The sequence below is a fragment of the Phoenix dactylifera genome, chromosome 8 (genome assembly GCF_009389715.1).
Source record: "Phoenix dactylifera cultivar Barhee BC4 chromosome 8, palm_55x_up_171113_PBpolish2nd_filt_p, whole genome shotgun sequence".
NCBI lineage: Eukaryota > Viridiplantae > Streptophyta > Magnoliopsida > Arecales > Arecaceae > Phoenix > Phoenix dactylifera.
This window is the reverse complement of record NC_052399.1, coordinates 30137656-30160817: the sequence shown is the minus strand read 5'-3', so window position 1 is coordinate 30160817 and position 23162 is coordinate 30137656. Positions and strand designations below refer to the sequence as shown.

The 23162-nt window shown below is 43.5% G+C and overlaps 1 protein-coding gene across 1 annotated transcript; it reads right to left on the bottom strand.

Moving 5' to 3' along the window:
• Positions 1-1900: 1900 nt before the first annotated feature.
• On the bottom strand, positions 1901-2542 carry LOC103704964. Its single transcript, XM_008788506.2, has one exon. The coding sequence runs from the start codon at positions 2540-2542 to the stop codon at positions 1901-1903; it is 642 nt and encodes a 213-aa protein (XP_008786728.2).
• Positions 2543-23162: the final 20620 nt, after the last annotated feature.

Genomic DNA, 23162 nt, shown 5'->3' with positions numbered 1-23162 from the left:
AAAGTTCGTGCGACCGGTGGGGTATTTCCTCAAACGGTTGGTGAGCAGTGGGATGAGGGACGGGAGGCCGGGAAAGGAGGAGGAGGCAACCAAGCTTCCCAGGGGCGGCGAGAAGCATTATGCCTTGGGGAAGGTTGGGACGACGACGTCGTGGGTGGAGGTGGCAGGAGGTTCGCTCCGGCAGACAATATGGACCAACCACTCAATTTCTGCGGAGGAGTTGGAAGTTGTCCGGAGATACTTCCCTGGAGTGCTGGAACTGCCGCTGGAGGAGCTGGAGAAGGCGAGGGAGGCATGGAGCTCCACAAGCGGTGATCGTGAGGAGTTTGGGGAGGAGAGTTTCGGCGGAGCGGGTTGAAGCGGAAACTCCACTACGAGGACATGGGCGTGTGTTTAGTTTCACATAGATTTTCGCTGAATTGATCTTGAATACCCGTATAGGAGAAAAAAATCCAAATAATACTTTTTCACTAGATATTTTGGATGAAATTTTGGATTGTTATAAGGCTTTATCCTTCTTCCTCCCTCTTTTTTTTTTTTGTCATAAATTTAACAGAAAAATGAGAAGAATTGGAGAAAATCGTGCCAATGCTATCATATATATATATATATATATATATATATATATATATATATATATATATATATATATATACATATATATATATATATGTATATGTATATGTATATGTATATGTATATGTATATGTATTTTTCACTAGATATTTTGGATGAAATTTTGGATTGTTATAAGGCTTTATCCTTCTTCCTCCCTCTTTTTTTTTTTGTCATAAATTTAACAGAAAAATAAGAAGAATTGGAGAAAATCGTGCCAATGCTATCATATATATATAGATACGGCTCAGCCAACAACACTGACTTCTTTAGCCTCCACTTGCTCAGGAAATTCTTGTCCATGTTGACGCTCGGCAACAACATTGTAAACAGCTCAGGCATTTCTAGCTGCTCGGCTTGCTGTTGGGTTAGCTCAGGCAGCTGAAGTAGCAGCCTTTCAAAAGAGAAGAATTTTCTCTTTCCTCTAAAGTACTGCAACAGTTGGGTCTGGTTATAGGTACCATCCATTCAAGACCTTGCCAAAACCGTCATGGCCCAATGTTATACATATACATATACATATATACATATACATATACATATACATATACATATACATATACATATACATATACATATACATATACATATACATATATATATATATATTACTGAGAAAAAAGGAAAAAGGACGAGCCCATCCCCGCATAGCAGCCCCCACTAAGCCTCCATCTCGCTAGGAGAATGTTCGATGCGGGCAGAAATGACCGTATATTGGGCACCCCGGCCGGTTTTACTCATACCCTCTCCACTCGTGGGCCCGGCTCGAATACCCCTCAAGAATCCGTCACGAACCTTCTGTGTGAGTATGTCACACCTGGCACCACTGAGGCTACCAGCGAACCAGTAGCCCTTCCAAACTCCATGTCCGAGTAGGGAGCATCCGGCCTCCACAATTTAATCGACGTCTGTGCATTTCAAACTCAAAACCACTTAGTTGAAAGTAAGGCCCCGTTTCACTGAGCTACCATCTCAATGGCTCCTATCATATATTCGTCAACTTTAAAAGATATCAATATTCACTCATATTTTCATTTAAGATAAACAATTAAAAAAAAGTAAGAAATGGTGTCTAAATATGATACTAAGATGCCAAATCACCCCATGAGTTAGGATGATAATGTTCAGTGCAGTTCTGAACCGGGACAAAACTGGTATTGGACTCAATAGATTATTTATGGATTTATTCTATAATGGCTACTGATGGTTAATTATTGGAGCTAAGTTAGAGGTGAAAGGACGGGCTTTTACTAATTTTGGTTTTTTTTTTAGTCAAAACGGCATATTAAATAGCTCTAAAGTGAGTACATCCTGCCAGATCACGGAAAAGTAAAGAGTACAAAGAGGAAGGAGTGTCTTCCATAAATGTCCAAAGAAACTCCCCAGAGTGCCGGGCGACGAAGGAGGCGACCCAGTCTGCTGCCTGGTTCGCCTCCTGAAATACGTATGCTGCCTGGAAGCCCCCCAACTCCTGGGCTAGTCTCCGAGTATCTTTAATGAGAGGATGGCCATCACCATATTTATTAACACCTCGAATCCGGTCAATAACCACAGAGGAATCCCCCTCAAGAAGCACCCTCTCGGCACCGAGGACTTTCCTCGCAAATGATAACCCCTCCCATGCTGCCCGAAGCTCTGCCTCTACAACCGTAAGACCTAGCGTGCACTGACCCCCGGCTGCCACCAGCCTGCCCCAGGAATCTCTGATCACAAATCCAACACCGCCAGTAGTACCATCCACCAACATACTCCCGTCGAAATTCACTTTGAGATGACTAAGGGGTAGGGGCACCCAAGAAACAAGGGCGAACCTGGGTGCTATGACAGCAGATGAAGTGCCCCATATGTCCCTGGCCATCCCAACAGTGAACAATGCTGAGGCTGCAATAACCTCCCCGGACTGTGATATAGCTCTATCAACTACCATCCTCGGTGGAAGCCTCCTACCCTAAAAAATGCCAGCATTCCTATCCAACCAAACGTGGTAAGCCATGTATGCTCTGAGGATACCCTCCTCCAAAGACCTGGGGCTCCGAATGGAGGCTCTCAATAAAAAAATCAGAGCCTGTGCTGACTCCACCGACTGGGGCAATGGGACCGGTGAACTGCTCCAAATCTCACTCGCCCTCGGACACTGCACTAGAACATGGTCAATAGTCTCCTCTGCCTCCGTGCACACCACACAGTGCTGCGCAACCCTCACTCCTCGTCGGGATAGCAGACTCCTGGTCGGCAGGCAGCCCCATGCCGCCTTCCAGATGAATAGCGCTACCCGCGGATGAATCCGCATCCTCCAAATTCATCCTCCCTCAATCTGTCGGCCAGTCTCCCTACTAAACATGGGAAGAAGATCCCTAGCTCGTACCCACGTCCGTCCCGATGGCCTCCACACTAGCCTGTTAGACTCCCCTCACGATGGAACCGGAAGTGCCAAAACCAAATTTGCCAGCTGCTCTCCAAATGCCTCCCGAATCAGCCCCTCCCTCCACTGACACCCAACAGGGTCCAATAGATCACATACTCTGTATCCATCCAATCTCGCCGAGTCCACCAGGATCGACAGACGATTGATCGGCTATTCAGTCACCCAACTGTCTGCCAGGACATCGATCGATCGTCCGTCCCCGATAGACCATCTGATCTCCAGAAGCACCTGCATGGCTCTGGCGCACATCTCCCTCCAAACCGGCGAATGGTGTCGTCCTGCCCTCGCCCCCAGGACCAAAGCCCATACTTGGCCCTCATCAATGAGAACCACAGACTATCGGGCTCTAGTATAAATCTAGCAACATGACGCGCCGCTAGAGCCTCCCGCCTCACCACCAAAGACTACATTCCCAATCCACCAACTTCGGTCGGCTGGCACACGACCTCCCATGCCACCAGATGGATACCGCCTCTACCACTACTCCCCCCCAGATGAAGTTCCTGAAGAGCTGCTCAATAGTCTTCAGAACCTCCACTGGAATAAGAGAGTTGGAGAGAAGGTAAGTCGGAATCGACGAGAGTACCGACCGAACCAGGGTGATCCTCCCCATCATCGAAAGTGTGTGCCTTTTCCATCCCTCCAGTCTATGTCTGATGCTGAGCTCCAGAGGAGTACAGTCCTTGCGACGTAACTGCTGACCCAAGAGCGGAATCCCTAGATATGTCAGTGCACCCACCTGCTCACCCACTCCCAGAATCTCCAAAATAGAATTCTTCATTTGTACCTTGGTCTTCTGGCTGAAACATATCGCTGATTTGGACAATTCAAACGAATGGCAACAGTGAACCATCACTGGGTAGGAAACTTTTATGCCCATTTTTCAACAGTTTGGCAATGTAGCGTCCTTTTCATTGCATCATTTCACTGACTATTGGCGAATACTATTTTTTATGATAATTTATTCATGCATTCAAGAGGCTTTTCAATATTTGTTATTTGAATTTGGTTCGCAACCATCTCTAACTGTTATCTTTGCCAAGAACAGGGCATGGTGATGCAGCTTATGTATTTCCTTTTTTTTTTTTGGCTTTTGAGTAGATATTGTTTTAATACGGATTCATCCAAAAGGACCAGGGCAAAGTGCACAATTGTCAACGTGATTTGACGTTCATCCCAGTGCATTTTCGAATGTGGTACAATGGATCCAATCTTTTGGAGTTTTGCGTCGGTCGGCGGTGCTCAAGACTCGCCAAAAATAACTTTTTTCTCGTTTCAAACACTTCATATAAATGAGTATCACCACTACTGATGCAAAGTTATCCAAAGCAAGCCACAACGTGTCAAACAGGCACAGTATTTCCATCGATCACCAACCCCGCTAACCAGCTCAATCCAACAGTCAGTTACTGTTCCACAATCGCCCATTTTGAAATTTGTAGCATCCATTGGATTGATGGCTTCAATCTAGACTTCAATCCACATCGTTCCTAAAGAAGCCGGTAAGTACCAAGGAGAGCTAGTTATATATATATCCATGTCTATAACAAATGTGCAGTTGTGGAGTGATTGATTAAAACCCTATTTGATTTTGATGAGCTCAAACAATTGAGTATATCTTTTGTTTACTAATGAATTCAATTGAGTGTTTCAGTGAAAATCTTGTCTAAGTGTTTCTAGACTTGGTTCAAGATATTTTGGATAAGTTAAGAAGTCAGTTTGAACCAAAGTCTGAGACTCGAGTCGACTCCGGGATATTACGAGTCGACTCCAAGCGTATCAGAATCACTGGCACGGGCTCGAGTCGACTCCGGATCATTACGAGTCGACTCCGACTGAGAACTGACAGACGAACAGAAAGACTCAACTCAAAACCTGTCAGCGAGTCGACTCCTGAAGTGCGCGAGTTGACTCCGATGATTACCGAGTCGACTCCGGAGTAGTATGAGTCGACTCCAAGGAGTTACAGACAGAAAAGTCAGAGAGCGATTTTCGACCCTGAGATTCGAGTCGACTCCTGTGGAACGCGAGTCGACTCCGATGGTTGGCAGGTCGACTCCAAAGAAAGCGAGAGTCGACTCTCAGTGGTACACAAGGCAAAAGTCAGAGAGCAGTTTTCGGACTCTGAGATCCGAGTCGACTCCCGCAATGCGCGAGTCGACTCCGAGACAGCGCGACCCCAAAAAGACAGAAGACCGATTATTGTCTCTGAGAGCCGAGTCGACTCCCAGACAGCTCGAGTCGACTCCAAGGCAGCGCTACATCAAAAAGGCAGAAGGCTGTGTTTCGGAAACTGAGAGCCGAGTCGACTCCGGAACAGTTCGAGTCGACTCCAAGACTGGACGAGCCAAAAGACAGAAGATCGGGAGTTTGGGCTTTGAGCGCCGAGTCGACTCCCAGGATTGTCGAGTCGACTCGAGTGGGCCAAGTTGAAAAATTAGCTCCATGGACTTCATGGGATGAGCCGACTCCGAAAATGGCAAGTCAGCTCCAGAAGTTGGTGAGTCGACTCCGGGTTACGTCGAGTCGACTCCCAGTCGCGGAGGTCACTTTAATTCAAATCCGGAACAGTTGCTGAGCCGACTCCAGAAAAGCATGAGTCGACTCCCGCTACAGCCGAGTCGACTCCAGATCGCGCGAGTCGACTCCGACCCCAACGGACATATTGTCAGGATGTGCAGAGTGTGCAGAACGGGTAGAAAAAGGTGTCTAACGGCTAGTTTCCGTGGGGGATGGCTTAAATAGCCACGGAGGACTGTAGCAAGGCAGAGAAGCACCATTCCACTCAAAGAAATCAAGCATCCTATCTCTCCCAACTGGTTTTCAACAGAAAAGAAGGAAGAGCGCCATTAACTCCATCCAGCTACCTCTTCCCAGCATTTAAAAGAAGTCTCCTCCTGCCTTCAAGTCGACCAGACATTCAAGAGGAGACTCACAGTTCAAGAAGCCCTTCTCTACTCCAACTCAAAAGTGTTTGAGGGCTCTTAACTTCTCTCTAGTTTATATTGCTGTATATCTGTTTTTTAGAAGCTCTGTTTTTCTGTTTGTCCTTGTTCTTTCCATCTTATCTTTGCTTGATTCAATCAGGGGATTGAATCAAGAGTGTAGAGGTTGGTTGGTGAGCCGAGGGTAAAACCAACGTGTAAGGGTTCGATTGTGATCCCGGAAAAATAATCGGGATGGTTCTAGTCGGTGAGCCTGGGAAAACCGACCGAGTTCGTTGTGAGCTCGTAAAACAACAAGTTGGGTTGTGAGCTTGTAAAACAACCGGCTGTAATCCAAGGGGTTATAGTGAATTCCCAAGTGAGACTTGGGGAGTGGACGTAGGAGCAAGGGTTAGCTCCGAACCACTATAAACATTGTGTTTGTGATTGCTTGTGTCTCTCTCTCTCACTCTCATTTCACTCACAGCACATAGCAACTAATTAATCATCTTGCAAAAGTATTAATTAGTCATCCTCAAACGTTTTAATTGCAAATTATTTTAAAACCCAATTCACCCCCCCTCTTGGGTTGTCTATCTGGGCAACAGCAGTCATAAAACTTCATGTCTTTCCTTGAAGCTTAAGGCCTCAATCGAAGCGGGAAGAGCTGTCACCTTCGTTGGCTGAACTATCTCCGACCTGGCCTCAAGAGAGGTAACATAACTAGGGCTGGAAGTGGGCTCGGGCCGGCCCGAAGCCATCGGGTCGGGCCGCCCGCGGGCCGGGCTATGGGCTAGGGCCAATGCATTTCGGGCCGGGCTCGGGCTGAATAATTAAGCCCATTTCTATTTCGGGCCGGGCTCGGGTATCTCATTGGCCCGGCCCGGGCCCGACCCAAGCCCGCGCCCATACTCAGCCCGAACGCGGCCCGTCCAAGCCCGAGCCCGTATCACTGTTCACTGATAGTTCCTTTGTGCATTATGTTGCTTTGTTTATTTTTTCTTCGTATGTATGTGAACTCAAGCTGTTTTTTGTTCATGGGTACTTGTTTCAACAGGAGAAAATTGGTCATGGTCTGAAGTCGTTCCAGAGACTCGTGAGCACACTGAAGGAAATGTCAATTCGGAAGATGGCTCTCTAAGTCTGACATAGAGATGTAAGGTTGTATAATTACCAAGAAATTGGTAGGCTACTTATGTAACAACTGGTTAGAGCATGGTCTAATCTTTAGTAATTAATATATAGAACATCTTTCTGATTTCTTGTATATACAATTTTCATAACAAAGATTCTTGTATTCTTGATCAACTACTGGAAGTCATTGAAAAGGGCATTGATACAGCCTGGGCTACATAAAAGTCATTTTTTTTTCCCAATTTTTTTCCAGGTGTCCGCTGGGCGGGTTTCGAGCAGAAAGTGCTGATCCATCAGTGCATTGTCTTTGGAGGATCTTCAGGCCAAATAAAGGAAGATCTGCAGTCCTCATCAATGGGTTGGCGCTTCTCTCACGAGACATTGAGAAAGTAAGATAGGTTTTTATTCTCACAAGCCAGAATACTAGCAATGTTTATAACATCACGCCAATTATGGGAAATGAATTGCATGTATATGCCTATCAGCACTAATCTTTGGCTGTTATTAAGATCTGTAGGACATCCACAGATATCCTCCCTAGAGGGAGGAGGTCCAACTCCCCTCAATTTTCACCTGGCATTTCCACCTGGTGCCGATCATCATCTTGATCATAAAGCAAATAGCTTTCTATGCAATCAAAAGTTGCATCACAGTTGCGATCCATCAGCTATTCGTCAAGTTTGTTGTGCTCATGGCCATTCATAAGGCAGATCTTTGCCTACTTATTTGGGCGACCACCGGACTGGGGATCGGGCCGGGCTCGGGATCGGGCTGGCCCAAACGGGCCGGCCCAGGTTAGGGCCCAACTGGGCCGGCCCAAATGGGCTCGGGCCGGGCTCGGGCCTTGTTCCTTAAAAATTTTTCGGGCCCCGGCCCGGCCCGAAGCCCGAAAAAAAAATTCGGGCCGGGCTTGGGTAGGGGTTTGGCCCGACCCGGCCCGGCCCACTTCCAGCCCTAAACATAACCCAAGAGGAGGAGGACCTTATCATCAGACTCCACAAGCTTCTAGGAAACAGGTTCCATTACCTTCCCTCTATTTATATCAATTGTGCTGCTCCTATATATAGAGTGAAGTTCTCATTTGCTCCATTGATCTCATTAAGGTGGTCTTTGATAGCCGGCCAGCTCCTGAGACGTACCGATAATGAAATTAAGAATTATTGGAATACAATTCTTAGGAAGAAGGTGCAACGAGGCAGCAGCTTGGCTCAAGCAGTGCATCATGAACTAGAGTCGGCTCAAACCAAGGCAACAAGGTGCAGCAGCAGCATACTGATTGATCTGAAGGTTGATGGAGAGATCCAATCGAAGGACAATGCAACAGGAGATCAGAATTGCAGCGGCGGTGCATCGATGCCATCTTCAAACGATCCCTTCTTGTTCAATGAAGACATGGCAGATGGATGGATGAGGGGGGAAGAGAACCAACCAGCCTTCACTTGGGAGTTTGGTTCCAAGTGAAGACAAGTATGTCACCTGGGCCGGGCGCTCTAGGGCTCGGTCAGACTGCTTCGAACCGTGGTGAGATGGGCCATGCGGGTCATCGCGGGCGAAGCTCCGAGCCGGTGACTAGGCCGGGCCGTGGATTGGGCCAGAAGAAGGTGGATTGGACCCTCTCCATGGGTGCAGGCGCTAGATTAGGCTTGGGTGGTTCAATTGGGCCCAAAGCTGTTCCCTGGAGCAGGGGCCATCCGGGCTGGGAGAACTTGGGAATCTAGGTGTGGCGATGGCAGCTACTGGGGACTTGGGATAGCGGAGAGGTTGTGACTGCCAGCGGGTGAGGAGCTCCTCTCCAGCATCTATGCTGGTGTCGAGACCCCCTCGAGCTACCGAGGGGAACGCAGGCGATGCAACACGGCCAATGAGAGGTGTATCGGCCTCTCGAACGGCGGCAACTACGTGGGAACCTGCAGCTAGGGCAGAGGTGGCACCACGGGTGGGGGAGTCCTTGGCCGGTGTAGCGATTGTGGAGGAGCTGGATGAGGGTGGGGAGAACCCAGCGACCGAGAGCCTAGCTCAAAAGGTGAGCGGGGTGACCGGCACAATCGAGATTGAGGGAGGTGATATGGTGGGGGGGAAGAGAGACAAAGGTAGGGGATCAAGCATGATGCCGTGATCTAGAGCCTCAAATTGGTGCTACTGGGCTCGCAGGTGGAGGCCAAAGGTGCGGTGGTGTCAGATGATGGGAGTGGGGCAAAGCCTGGGGAGGAGGGCCACAACCCTCGGTTCGACCTATGAAGATATTACTATGGAATTGCCGAGGGGCCAGAAAGCTGTCCTTTGCTCTGACCTTTCGGAGGTTGATTCAACTTCACAATTCGGAGGTATGTGTGCCTTTTGAAATCCGACTTTCTGGGAGTAGCTTGAAACGTGCTAAGAGGACCCTGCCAAGATCATGGGGTTATTATGAGTGGAATCCTGAGGATTGTCAGGTAGCATTATTGCCACATGGAGGCAAGGGGTCTGCAACCAGAATGTATTCAATGTTTGTGAACAATAGGTGATTATGGTAATTTCAGAAGATGCTGGACTGCCATGGGTCTTAGCAGCTGTGTATGCCAGCATGGAGTTCAAGAAGAGAAGGATCCTCTAGGAGGAGGTAACTAGGTTGTCACAACAAGGGCACCTAATGATGGTGGCAAGAGATTTTAATTGCATAAATGGCCTGCAAGAGAAACTAGGAGGGAAGACTTTCACTAATAAGAGGAAGGTCAGGAAATTTCAAGACTTCATCATGGCAAATGGTTTGATCGATCTTAGCTTCATCGGCCAGAGGTTTACATCATGCAATAATCGGCAGAAAAATGCTAGAGTATGGGAGAAGATTGACAGAGTATTCACAATAGCTAGGTAGATTCAGAGCTATCTAGACTACCAAGTGAACCATCTCCCCAGAATTGCCTCAAACCATTGCCCACTACTGGTGAGTACTTCTTTCCCACACCCTCAGTATTGTCCATTCAGATTTGAAAGTTCTGGCTTGCATGCCTCCGTTTCTGGAAAATTATTTAGGAGGCATGGAGGATGCCAGTGCGGGCGGAGGCTATGTACAGGGTGTACCGCAAGTTGGAAATAACCAAGCGGCATCTACAGAGGTGGAACAGGGAGGAGGTGGGGAAAATAATTTGAAGGGTAGAGGTGGAAGTGGCAATCGCTGAGTTGCAGTCACAGGAGGTAAAGAGGGTAGCATGACAGATGTAGACTTAGGGGAACTTAGGCGTCACTATCTTTGCACAACTCACTTCTTCAGCAATAGGAGACTTTGTGGAGGCAGAAATTCAGGATTCAGTGAATTAGGGAGGAGGATTGGAACACCCAATTTTTTCTCTAATTGATGATTATCCGAAGATAAAGAAACAGAATCAGTGCTATTAAGAGAGCTGATTGGCAGATTACTGAAGACCTGGACACTATCAAATGGGTGTTTAAGCAGTTCTTTCAATCCAGATGGACAAAACATGAGGGGGGGGAGAGAGAGCCCGCAGGTTATGTCATCCCCCTTGGCCACAGTCTTGGAGGAGGAGAACGCAGTACTGATCCGGTCGGTCTCTACTAAGGAAATCTAGGAGGTATTTTGTTCCTTAGCTAAGGATAAGGCCCTGGCCTAGATGGTTTTTCTTAAGTCTTCTTCAGTAGATATTAGCCATTGATCAGGCGGAATGTGGTAGAGACTATTCAGCAATTCTTCAGCACAACGACAATATCTGTAGATTGGAAAAGGATATTTGTTACTCTGATTTTGAAGAGACAAGATGCCATGAAGCAGAACCACTACCGGCCGATCAGCCTCTGCACTACCTTGTATAAGGCTACAATGAAAATATTAGTGGCCAGAATGAGGAGCATCTTACCAAGGATCATTAGCCTGGAGTAGGATGCCTTTGTGGGAGGGTGGAGCATTACTGACAATGTTCTTGTCGTCTAAGAGTTCATGCATGACCTCCAGAGAGATCCTAGTTGGAGGAGCCTAATGGAGATCAAGTTGGACATGGAGAGGGCATATGATAGGATGCGCTGAGATTTTTTGCAGTACACGTTGGTGAGTTTTGGTTTTCATGAGGATTAGATTGGGTGGGTGCTGGGATGTGTCAGGTCTTCTTTCTTTGCCATACTGGTGAATGGCTCGCCTACACACTTCTTTGAGTTCTCTATGGGGTTGCGGTAAAGATGCCCACTATCTCCCCTGCTCTTCATCCTATGTTTGGACGCACTGTGCAGAGCCCTCAACGTACTGTAGAGACCTAGGTGCTGGAGGCCTATAGATCAGTGCGGGTGTCTGTTAAGATATCACACTTCTATTTACCAACGACTGCATCTCCTGGTGAGGGCTATAAGGCGAGCAGCGAGGTAGATATAGAGGATTATGAAGGACTATTGTGCAGCCTTTGATCGGTGGGTAAATCTGGCTAAGTCTACCATCAACTTCAGCCCGAAGACCAAGCCGCAGGTGAAGGCCTCCATCTAAGGGATATTGGATGTGGGAGAGTAGGAGAGCATTATGAGGTATCTGAAAGTCCCCATCACAGGTCGACGCCTTCGCTACAGAGACTGCTCCGACATTGAGATGAGTATTAGACATAGGCTTGAGGGGTGGTAGATGGCTGCATTGTCGATGATGGGCAGAGTGATCTTGGTCCAGTCAATCCTTAGTTCAATACCGATCTACTTGCTATCGAGCACCATTGTGCTGACAATGCTGTTGAGGTCCCTGGAGCAGATGTTTAGGAACTTCATATAGGGTCGACGGAAAGGGCAGAGAGGGCGTTCACTTGATGGCATGGGATGTGGTCTGCCAGTCGATCAGACAGTGGAGTTTGGGGATCCATTCACTCACGGCGAGGCAGGAGGTGTTGGTGGCGAAGTATGTGGCCAAGTATATCTTGGAATCTGGTAGCTTATGGAGTGCTCTTCTGAGGGCCAACTATGGTAGTCACATGATGGTGACGACTTCCAGGCAGGGCATCACTGCTCTTTCGTTTGGAGGAAGATATGCTCCCATGCTCCAAAGGTGCTTGCAACGATTAGATGGGTGATTGCTGATGGTAGGTCCATTGATGTTTTGGAAGATAGCTGGGTGTCCAAGCAGCCGCTCAACCAGGTGTCGACCTTAATTGATGCAGCAAAGCTGGCAGGCTGCAGAGTCAGTGACTTGATCATCTCGAAAGAGAGCAGGTGGAATGAGGTGCTTATCAGGGAGTCTTTTGAGGAGCAGCTGGTTGAGAGGATTTTGGCTATCCTTCTACCGACTGGAGATTTGTCGAACATATTGGTATGGGTGGCCATCGACAGGACTAGGGTGTGGGCCATGGACCTGCAAGTGGTGTTGGGAGGGAGAGATGCTCGATAGATGGACGGTGGATGAATCTGGAGGATGCATGTTCACCCCTGAGTGGCTATGTTCATATGAAAGGTGGCTTGAGGTTGTTTGTCGACCAGGAGTGTACTGGCTGAGAGAAGTGTCAGAATTATCCCGATCTTAGGATGGTGTTTTGACATAGAGGAGTATGTTAGCCATGTTTTGCTTGGTTGCCCACGGCAGCTTTGGAGGAGGGCCTCTTTTCCCCTACCTTAGTCCATCGGCTCCGTTGATGACCTGCTACGTCAAATGAGGGTTGCTATGCAGAGCTTGAGGATGACAAAATGGGGCATCACGTGTGCCTACTTGGCATATCATGGTTAGACAGAAACACCTGGCTCTTTGAAGACAAGTGGGTTTCCTTGACGAGTGTAGTGGAGAGAGCCTTCATCCAGATCGCCGAGCTCACTAGGGCTACCTTGGAGACTTCATCTAGAATGGTTAAGGACAGCTGGGAGTCCTGGGACCCCCCATTCTGCTATTACAGCACCCAGGATTGTCCTTATTTCTTGGGAGCCCCCACTCTTTAGCCATCTCAAGGTGAATTTTAATGGTAGCGCTTTTGGCGATGGGGACAGAGCAAGTGTAGGATTTGTAATTAGGAGCCATGATGCTAGACTGATTGCTGCTGGAGGGTGAAGCACCGTTGGATTGACAGCCATAGGAGTGGAACTCATGGCAGCATGGGAGGGCATCACCTATGCGAGGCGAGTACTGGGGGCTGAACGTATCTTACTTGAAGGGGACTCAACCATGGTGATCGAGTGGATACGGGATGGGGGCGGAGGGGGGATGAGAACCCTCCATTTTGCGACATCCTTTGGTTGGTAGAGGACTGCATCGCCTTCCAAGCAGTACGTGTATATCGGGATGCAAATAGGGCCGCTGACTTGGTCGCCTTCTTTGCTGCTCAGCATTCTAGAGAGGTCCTCTGGTCATGTTAGGGGGCTGCTTCTCCACCGCTTTGTCATATTCTCTCTCTTGATTCTGTTGGTTGTACCCATAATAGAACGGTATGAGTAGGTATTGTACCAAAAAAAATAAAAAAGAAAAAAGAAAGTAAAGCTCATGCTGAGAGTCTTTCTGTAAGATTTTAAATGTCAGTTGAAATGTATGAATAACCATATTTCCTTTTTGGTTGGTAGCAATAACTTCGTTTCTTAAAGTACCGTATCTTTATGATCCATTCTCCTTGTTCTAGGAAGCTGAGACTATACTACTGTTCTAGAAGATTTTCTGTACTTTTATGAAATACATACGTAGATGTGGAATATGCATAGACAATGATGGAAATATATTCATTTATACGACAAAATCTTTGAAAGAGTAGAATATGATATGACTAAAATATATACAATAAAAGTCAATATTCTTCTACAATCTTTATTATCTACCCATCATTAAACTCACAACTTATAGTTCATAATTTTGTATGACGACATCACTTTCACAAATAAAATCAATCATCTTCATATTAGTCATTAATTCATAAAACAGAAGGAAGGAAAGCAAAATATATCTTCACTTTAACTTGTCATGCCCGGAGATATAACACTATTATGCTACCATGGGGTATCGCCCACAATAACATGAAGCCAACTATAGCGACCTATATAAAAATTCAACTCATGCAAGATATAGTAAAAAGAGGTCCAAAGTTTTCCATCAATTAAATAAAAATCAAGTTGTTGGTACAGAGTTTCTGAACCCAAGATTCTTAAATATTCAAAAAATTGTAAAATTATCAACTAGTCCATAATCAACTAACAAACTAAATGCTGCTACAAAAGTCTTCTAACACAAACTCCAGGCCTGGATCATTCCCAACTCCCCGTGACATTATTCATCTGAAAAATTAGAACAAAGAGATGTGATCTATACTGCTTAGTAAGTAAACATACACTAACTTACAGGATTAAGCATAAGTTTTTACATAAATTAATACATCCTTAAAAGAAAATAACTACTATTGCAAAATAGAATATTTAAGTATATAGTATCATAAAACAAATTATAAACCAATCATGCTTTTGCAAATGCATAAATCATGCAAATTTTATAAATATGGTTCAAGTGTATAGCATCAACAAAGTCATAAATCATGCTAACTTCATAAATAGAATCATTAATTCTTCGTTATTTTGTCACATCATAATTGATATTGATCCTCTCAAACTAAGTGCTAAGGTCACCTTCTATCCATGATAAGGTCGTAACCAATAACCTGCCAGCTACTATTCCCTCTGGCAAGGGCCTTGTTACAAGCTATTGTAACCTGTTGGCGAGGGCCGTATGCCAACTATTATGCCTGCTGAAGGATCGTACATAGCTATTTAAGAGTCTGTAGTCATATATCTTATATCATATTTTCTTAAAATATATGTTTTTATATCATAAACAAATAAATAAGTTGAAAGACATTAAAAAACTTTATAGAGTTCATAGTCATTTAATAAATCATTAACAATAAAACACTCATACAATCAGTCTGTTCATAACAAAAATGCAAAGTTCATAATTTATAAACAAGCTATTAATATCAAAATATCTATGTAACCATACTTTTCATAAAAATATATGATTTGCATAATATCATATACTTAATCTTTAATTTAAGAAAACATAGAATCATCATAGTTAGATATTTTTTTATATTTCATAAAGTTTTAAGTTTTGAAAATAACTAATAATTTAAAACTAGTAAGGAGTGTCAAGATTATTTAAATAAACTCTTTTTGCTTTGAACCTTCAAAATTCAACCAAGCAAATCACTCGAATCTATTCAAAGCTTTACAAAGCAAAGTTAACTCATATTTTATAACTTTGGTAATATTAAAGTTTTAAAAGCAAGAAAAAGGGGATGGTGGCCAGATGATGACGTTTAGTGACTCTGGTTGGGTCAAATATAAACTATTCTATCAATGAATCATAAAGAAGAGACTCGAGCAAGGTTAAGATTATTCGACAAAGATTATCAATATCAACATTCAAGATACTCAACAGGGGTAAGGGTGATGGATCTAACATATTGCCTGAGCACTAGGGTGGTTCAGAGCCTCTTCGCTGGGATCAATTTGGGTCCATAAGAAAGGGAGATGAGACTTGATATAGGAATCCATGGATCTTCTAGAGAGAAAGAGGAAGAAGAGAGAGAAAGAGGAAGATATGTAGGAGGTGCCCCTTCCTCTGGCAGGAGATCTGTAGGTATGTGTCCACTGTCTTGGCTAACACCAGATGACTGATCGACGATGGGTGAAGTGTGGATATGGTGGAGGACCTTTAGGTAAATACTCTTTCAGTGAAGCTTTGACCGACCATAGTCAATGTTGAGGCGGTCGGCGGACTTCAGATTTGTGATCTTCTTCGCCCTGGGGAGGCAGGGTGGGGCACTAGCTAGATTGACTATCTGTTTGGAGAGCACCTCGCAGAGAGAGTCTGATTGCTACTAATTTCAAAGAGTGCTAATTCGGATGTGAGGATTTGGTGGATGTTCTGCAGTCCAGAATTAGAGTGAGAGACATCTATGGCCTCCTTCAGAGTGAGTAGCACTCGAGGCAGGACTGCGCCTAGATTTGAAGATTTGGTCTTCACCTGAGAGTTATCATGTTCCTTTGAAAGGTAGTTTAGGGCCGGTTGCCGACGAGATTAATGCTGAGCGGGTGGAGACTGGGCACCAACCTCAGTGCCCTAGGTGCCAGGTAGAAGAGACCATGGACCACACTCTATTTTAGTGCGAGCAAGCTAGAAAGGTCTAGAGGCTTGTTGACATCCCGTCGGACGCTCGGTGCCAATCGGGCTCCTTCACTCATGCGCTCAAACGGTGGGCTACCACCCCTCAAACTTGATATGTGGCTACCGTGGCGACTTATACTACTTATAATATCTAATTGGTCAGGAATGTTTGAATTTTTGGAGAGAGCAATTCTAAACCAACGTCCATCATGCAACGGGCCTGGGTATAGGCTGCGAAGGTGATCCATGCAGATCCATCAGATATGCCTTTGATAGCTTGGTGCATCTGGGGCTCTACATCTACTCTTGTAGTGCCCCGAACCATATTTTTCATCTGGGAGCCCCCACCCCCAAGTTTTCTCAAGGTCAACTTCAACAGATACGTGCTAGGCGATGGTAGAAGAGGTGACGTAGGCTTCATCATTAGAGGCCCGAACTCCAAGGTGGTTGTTGCTGGTGGATGCCAGATCTTTGACATCTCTATTCCAGGAGCGGAGCTGAGGGCAGCTTGGGCTGGTCTGTGTCAAGCCCGGCGTGTTCTGCGGGCCAATGCAGTTTTGCTCGTGGGTGACTTGGCTATGGTGATTGACTGAATTCAGAGGAGCATCGACGGCATGGGTGGCTTCTACCCTTTACTCTAGGATATTCGGACCATGGTAGGTGGAGACGTCGCCTTGTAGGCCAAGCATACCTACAGAGAGGCCAATAGATCTGTGGATTGGGTTGCCTTGTCTATGGCTGACCACTTTGGGGGAGCCTTCTGGGTTGGTGAGAGAGAGTGGCCTAGAGCACTTCAAGACTTGTTATCTTTTGACATTTTTGGATATATTCATACTAGAAGTGTATGAGTCATCCGTTGTAGCCAAAAGAAGAAGAAGAAGAAAAAGAAGAAGATAGAGAAATAACAGAGAGAAGGAGAAATGCTTTGCCTCTCCTAAAAGAGGAATGAGAGTCCAAGATTGTTCGAGGGCGAGCTAGGGGACCATAGCCGGAGGAGGTGAACAAATGATGGCAGTGATTGACCAATGAGAAAATAGGAGAAAAAGAGCTGGAAAATGAGGGAACATGAGCTTTTCTTTATTGTTTTGGGCATTAACCATTCACTAGCAGCCATGGCTTCACCATAGAGGGTCATGGTGATGCCTAAGGAGTTCAACCAAGAGATTGGTGTCAAGAGGGGGTGATGTTGGTGGCCAAAGAAAGGAAAAAATGGATCGAAAACATAGGAAAAATGGGCAGAGGGTTTTGTGATCGATTTTTGGCCAATTTACCAGTAGAATCTAGTCGACAAGGGATCCTATCACCGACAAAAGGGAAGAGGAATGGAAATCGGGGCTTACTTTGGGCTTTGATGACACTCTATAGCCCTAATTTCCAACGAGCACAAGCACAAGGATTTGAGAGCATGAAAGAGTAACATGGAGAGAAAGAGGGAGAACGAGAGGTGCTACTCAATGGTGGAGGGCCACAAAGAGGAGGGGAGGTTTATTTATAGAAGAGATCTAGCGTTCCGATGGCCCTAGGTTTTTTATTTTTTTTTGGAGTCGCTGAGGCCTCGGATGGAAAGCAAACTCCTATCATTACGTACGAAGTACGCATGGGGCTAGCCAATGGACTATAGTGGGTTTGGCCAGTCGGGTAGACCAAGTGAGACCGGGCCTATCTTCGGCAAGCCCATTGTCATCTATCATTTTCTTTGTCAATGAATGTTACGGTCTATAAATCTAGTTCACATTTTGTAGTGTCAAATATCTCAACACTCTCGAATGTTATAAAAACATCTCTAAGAGACACGGCATCTTGTTCTCTCCTTTCATATAGCCGAGTCTGCTCTTTGATTGAGGATGAAAATTATGGCATGTAATTGAGAGAATTAGTAACTTTTATACATAATCTACTAATATGAGAAAATATAAAGGATACCATCAAGTTTATTTCCACCTTTTTTATCTAGAAACATGCTGGAACAACCTCATTTGAATGAAGATATTTGTCAAAATTTTCACAAGTTAGTAAGACGGTGGCACTTCAAAAAACGTAAGAATGCATTGAAATTTTCAATTTGTTTTCTTCTTTCTCCTCTTTCTCCTCTTTCCACTTGTGAAGATATAGTTCTTAAAGATCATGGAATTAGTATATTCACCTGAAAAGGAAAAATGACAAAAATAGTAACTTGGACAACAAATCATTGCAATAGTTCTCAATACTTTCTTTCCTTTTCATTACTCAAAAATTTATATTAACCAACTTGAACCTTAAACTTTCACATCTTGTTAGATTTTGCTTTGCCACAACCATCTTTCTCCATACCCACCTATTTGCTAGTTTATATATCTTCTTCTTTAAGAATGAAACTAGCAATGAGCAACTAGCCATGAATCAAACATGAAACCTCCTACCAGCAAAAGCTTCAATTTCTAGGCTATATGGAAGTTTGATAATGTTCACAATTTCCATGGTGCAATTTTTTTAACCTCAAAAAAGCAAACATGGCCATTGCCCAAATCCTTTCAAAATCTTGGATTTAAGTAACCTTTACATATTCTTCTCATCCACATAGCCTAGCTTGATAATGTTCACAATTTATAAGGTAGAATTTTTTAACCTTGAGAAAGAAAACATGGACATGGTGCCCAAATTGTATGAAAATCTTGGATTCAAGTAGCTTACACGTACTCATTTCATCCATGAAGGCTTTAATGCTTCTAGGTTCCATTTTTATCTAAAAGAAATGGCTATACAAACCTGATAGTTAGATTTCCTAAAGCTAGAATATATCTTACTTTATTGGCTAAACATTTTATTTTTCAGCAAAAAAATTATATAGATAGTTTTGTAAAAAGGGTGAATCAAAGTAGATCCCTTTTTTTTTTTCTTCTTGAGAAAGAGAGGGATATTCATGCATGCTATAATTGCTCGGTCCAATTTTTGGGGATACACCATCCAAAATCGAATCCAAAATATCTAATTGCTACGCACATAGGTGTGATCACTGATGCAAGTGCCAATTTCCGATCTATAAATTTTTAATTTCCAAAAATTTTCATTTTGCTACATTTCAAAGAAAACTCTTCAATTTTGCATTAGTTTTTGAACCATTCCTACAAATGACTAGAATAAGATCTTGAATCCAACTACTAATATTTCATTGTCATTGTGGAAAATTCATGGACCTATGCAATTAGCACTCCTTTGCACTTCTATAAGACTTACCCGAGAGTATTTTGTTGGACTATAAGAACTTATTTGTATTTTTTCGATGTAAATACAAGAACCTATATGTAGCCCATTCTTGGACATCAACGGGTTCCATGTGGACTTCAATCAGACTCTCTCTTGCTTTCATGCTTTCATGGTGTGAAGAAAAAAAGTATTTATTATTCTATGTCACTTCAAAGTTCCGTTAAGTATCTAAAGAACAACAAATTATATTATATAAGGAGTTTGGTTTTGACTAATCCTAGAACCACCTGCCACTAAGAGTCCCTCTTGTGCTGTCTTACTAATCCTAAAACCACCACCAAGTTTCATTAAGCGTAATTTAGTTTGCAAGTCTTGACATATAGTCTATCTTAATTAAATCTATAAGGCAAAAAGAGAGAGATGGAGAGAGCGAGTGCAAAACTTTGCTATTCCTCTTCACCATCTTGTAAAGACTCTTGGCACGTGTGATCCAACTTTTCCGAGGGAAACGGGGAGTAAAATAGAAAAGGACTCAGATTTGAGATGAATCATATCTTTTTTGAAAGGCTCCTTGGAGTTGGGTTTGGGTCTCCTGACATTGACATTATAATAATAGAGATGGGGTAGTTTGAATTACTTTAATCCCCCTTCCAATGAGAAGAGAAAGGGGAGGGCCAACCAGCAGGATTTTTTTGCATTTCCACAACTCTCCCATCCAATTTCATTTCACACCAGAGTCCCGTCACTGAGTGCAATCATGCACGAAAATATTCTATCTTCTACTATACATGAGAATGCCGTATAAATCTCAATCAATCAATCAATCAATCAATCAAATTAATCAATCAATCAATCAATCAGTTAATTAATCTATTTATATATATATATATATATATATATATATATATTTTGACCTTATGTGCATAATACGTACTGATATTTATTTGTTTGTGCAAGTATGTTCCTACTTGTGTATGCATTTTTCTTATTGAATCATATGCAAATATTTGCATGCATTAAGTATGCAGCCATCGTACATCTGAGCCGGAATCAAATTTTTCATAAAATTTATAGTTGTATTACTTATATATATATATATATATATATATTTTTTTTGTAGAATGCTGATTTGGAATTATCTTTTATTTCAAGGCATAATTTGCATCCACGAATTTCATATTAATCTGAAGTTCGCTCCCAACAATATAGCCATCTCTATTCTGTCACGTCAATCCCGCAAGCCTCTTTGGCCGTGGATTTCATATTAATCTGAAGTTCGCTCCCAACAATATAGCCATCTCTATTCTGTCACGTCAATCCCGCAAGCCTCTTTGGCTGGTTTGAACTGATAGAATGTTAAAGTCAATCTTTTAAACAATTTTTTGGACTCTTCGATATTATCCTTATTTTAGAATTAGATACTTCAGAGACGATATGAGAATTTTAGGGTTAGAACTCTGTCGAATCCTTCTATAGGAAGAGGTTTTATACATTTTGGCTTCTACTACCTGGAAACTCATTTCCTCACTTGGTTAGCAGCCAGTCACAAGCCGCACATGGAAGGTGTCACTGCATGATTTGTTTAATTATTTCAAAGAAGATTGATAGTTGGCTCCTCCCGTGGAGCCTCGTATGGAATTATTGGAGCCTCCATTTGAAAGAAGATGGACTTCTCTCGAGGCATTTCGGTCCCCGTGGATGGAAGGAGGTCTTCGTTCCTAAACACGTAATCAATCATGTAATCTTGCGCCAAACGTTATTGTCCTTCTTCTTCTTCTTTTAGCATGTGCCTCACAGTAGAGAAGTACAGATGCATCCAATAAAATCAAAAAATAAAACATCACAGAAAATTCCAAAGTTATTACTTTTTTTTTTTTTCCCATACTTTGAGGCCATGCATAAGGCTAAGAACTTCTTTTTTTTTAAAAAAAAAACCTTTCACCTTTTTTTTGTTGCCGGGTGGGATCCCACCACAAAGACAACCTCGTCAATCCGGGATGGGATCTTCCCTCAGTCCCAAAAGAAAGGTGTGGAGAAATTTTGTTCTTGGGTAGGTACGTAGCCTTAAAAGAGAATGGACCCTCCTGTCATGATATCAAGGGACAAAATTGACTGTCCACATTTATCTAATGAACAGTTGCTTGAATTCTCAAAGAGATTCAATCACAAGAAAATTGTTTGGAAGAATTCTAGCCACTATATTTGAGAAAATGTTGATAATGTGCTATCATCATGAGGATTATGAGAGCCGTGCCAAGTAGTAGATATCTGCTGGTTTTTACACATTATGTACAAAATAATAGATTTTTCAGAAAAATGTTAAGGGCCATCACTTCCTTACCCATGTTCAGTGTGGCGTGGGATTACCTTGACTCTATTTTAATGAATTTTTGGAATAGTGCACAGAGAGAGAGAGAGAGAGAGAGAGAGAGGAGGAAGATAAAGATGTACAAACTATGACATGGTAGCCTTCCAATTGGATCACAGCTTTTTTGAAAAATACAAACATGGCCGCCACTCAATTTGCAGAAAATGTCAGTTTAATTAAGTTATTAAACCTATTTTTGATGGCTGAGATTAGATAGCTTAGGAAATGACTTAAAGTGACTCCTGTTGCTATTGAAATCCAGCCTGACACTTGGCACCAAGCTAGCGAGATTGGCGAAGCTTCTAACCAGATCAGCGAGGTCGGCTTGAGCTCGTTGCTAACATCTGACCTTGAGGAAGAAGAGTAAATAGAAATGACCGTGCTCGGATGAGGATTTCAACATCGAATCTGACCTAAAATAGAGAAGAAGAAGTCTACTTACTAAAGTGTGTCTGGTGGGAGATTCTCCTGCACCTAAGTCAAGCAAAAATCTCACAAAAATAGAAAAAATATGATAGAGAGATCAAGCCTCAGATCAGCATAATTGAAGATCCCCTTGCCCTAGGCAGTCTTATTTATAGATGGAGCTCATTGGCATCCGTTGAGAGTTTGTTAGAGGAGAATCTCAACTAACCTCGAATCTCAACTATTTAACTGGCAACCCTAATGGTTAAGACCGTTGAGTAGTGGGCTAAGTTGCAATGGCCTTATGTTAGGCGATTCTTGACTATCCATGGAGTGTTAAACCAAGTAGCAAGCTCTGGTAGGTCGGTTCTGACCATGTTAGTTAGGGCTTGATTCCGCCTAATTCGGGTGGTGGTATGGTGCCACCAAAACCGATATCTCTCTTCCTAAATGTAGCTTTTAGAAATGGGCATAATATAATCAAATGGATTTCTTCATTTATAGAAAGAACCGATCGAGTTTTATATAAAGATTGTAAGTCTATACCATGTGAGAGATCAATCCCCAACATAGATTGGTGGTTTAAAAGGGTATTAGGAAATGAAAGAAATGGACTCAATAATATAGGAAGCCAAGGGCTAAGTGGTGAAATTTACGTGGAAAGAAATAAATCACTTTGAAGGATAGAATGTTGAAAGAAGAGAAATAGAGTCTAGATGGAGAAATCATTACCATGTATGAAGAGATGGCTACCAATTAAGAAAATAGATCACAAAGATACTAGGAGAACCAAAGGAAAAAAAGACCATCCGATAAGAAAACTTGATAACGGAATAAGAAAGTTCAATTGAAGGTTGATACTAAAAGAGAGTGCTGCAGAAGACTCGGTAAATGTAGGAATGTGGATGAAAGTAATAAGGTGAGTAAGAAAAAGAGTTAAGAAAATTGTACAAAGAGTTAGATTGCAAGACTAAGAGAAAGAAAACTAAGAATTTATTCGGGTTAAATGCATCAAAATTG

Bases quoted from the DNA above. Each gene is read 5' to 3' on its own strand.
- LOC103704964 (XM_008788506.2), bottom strand. From the start codon at position 2,542: ATGGTAGTTGATAGAGCTATATCACAGTCCGGGGAGGTTATTGCAGCC.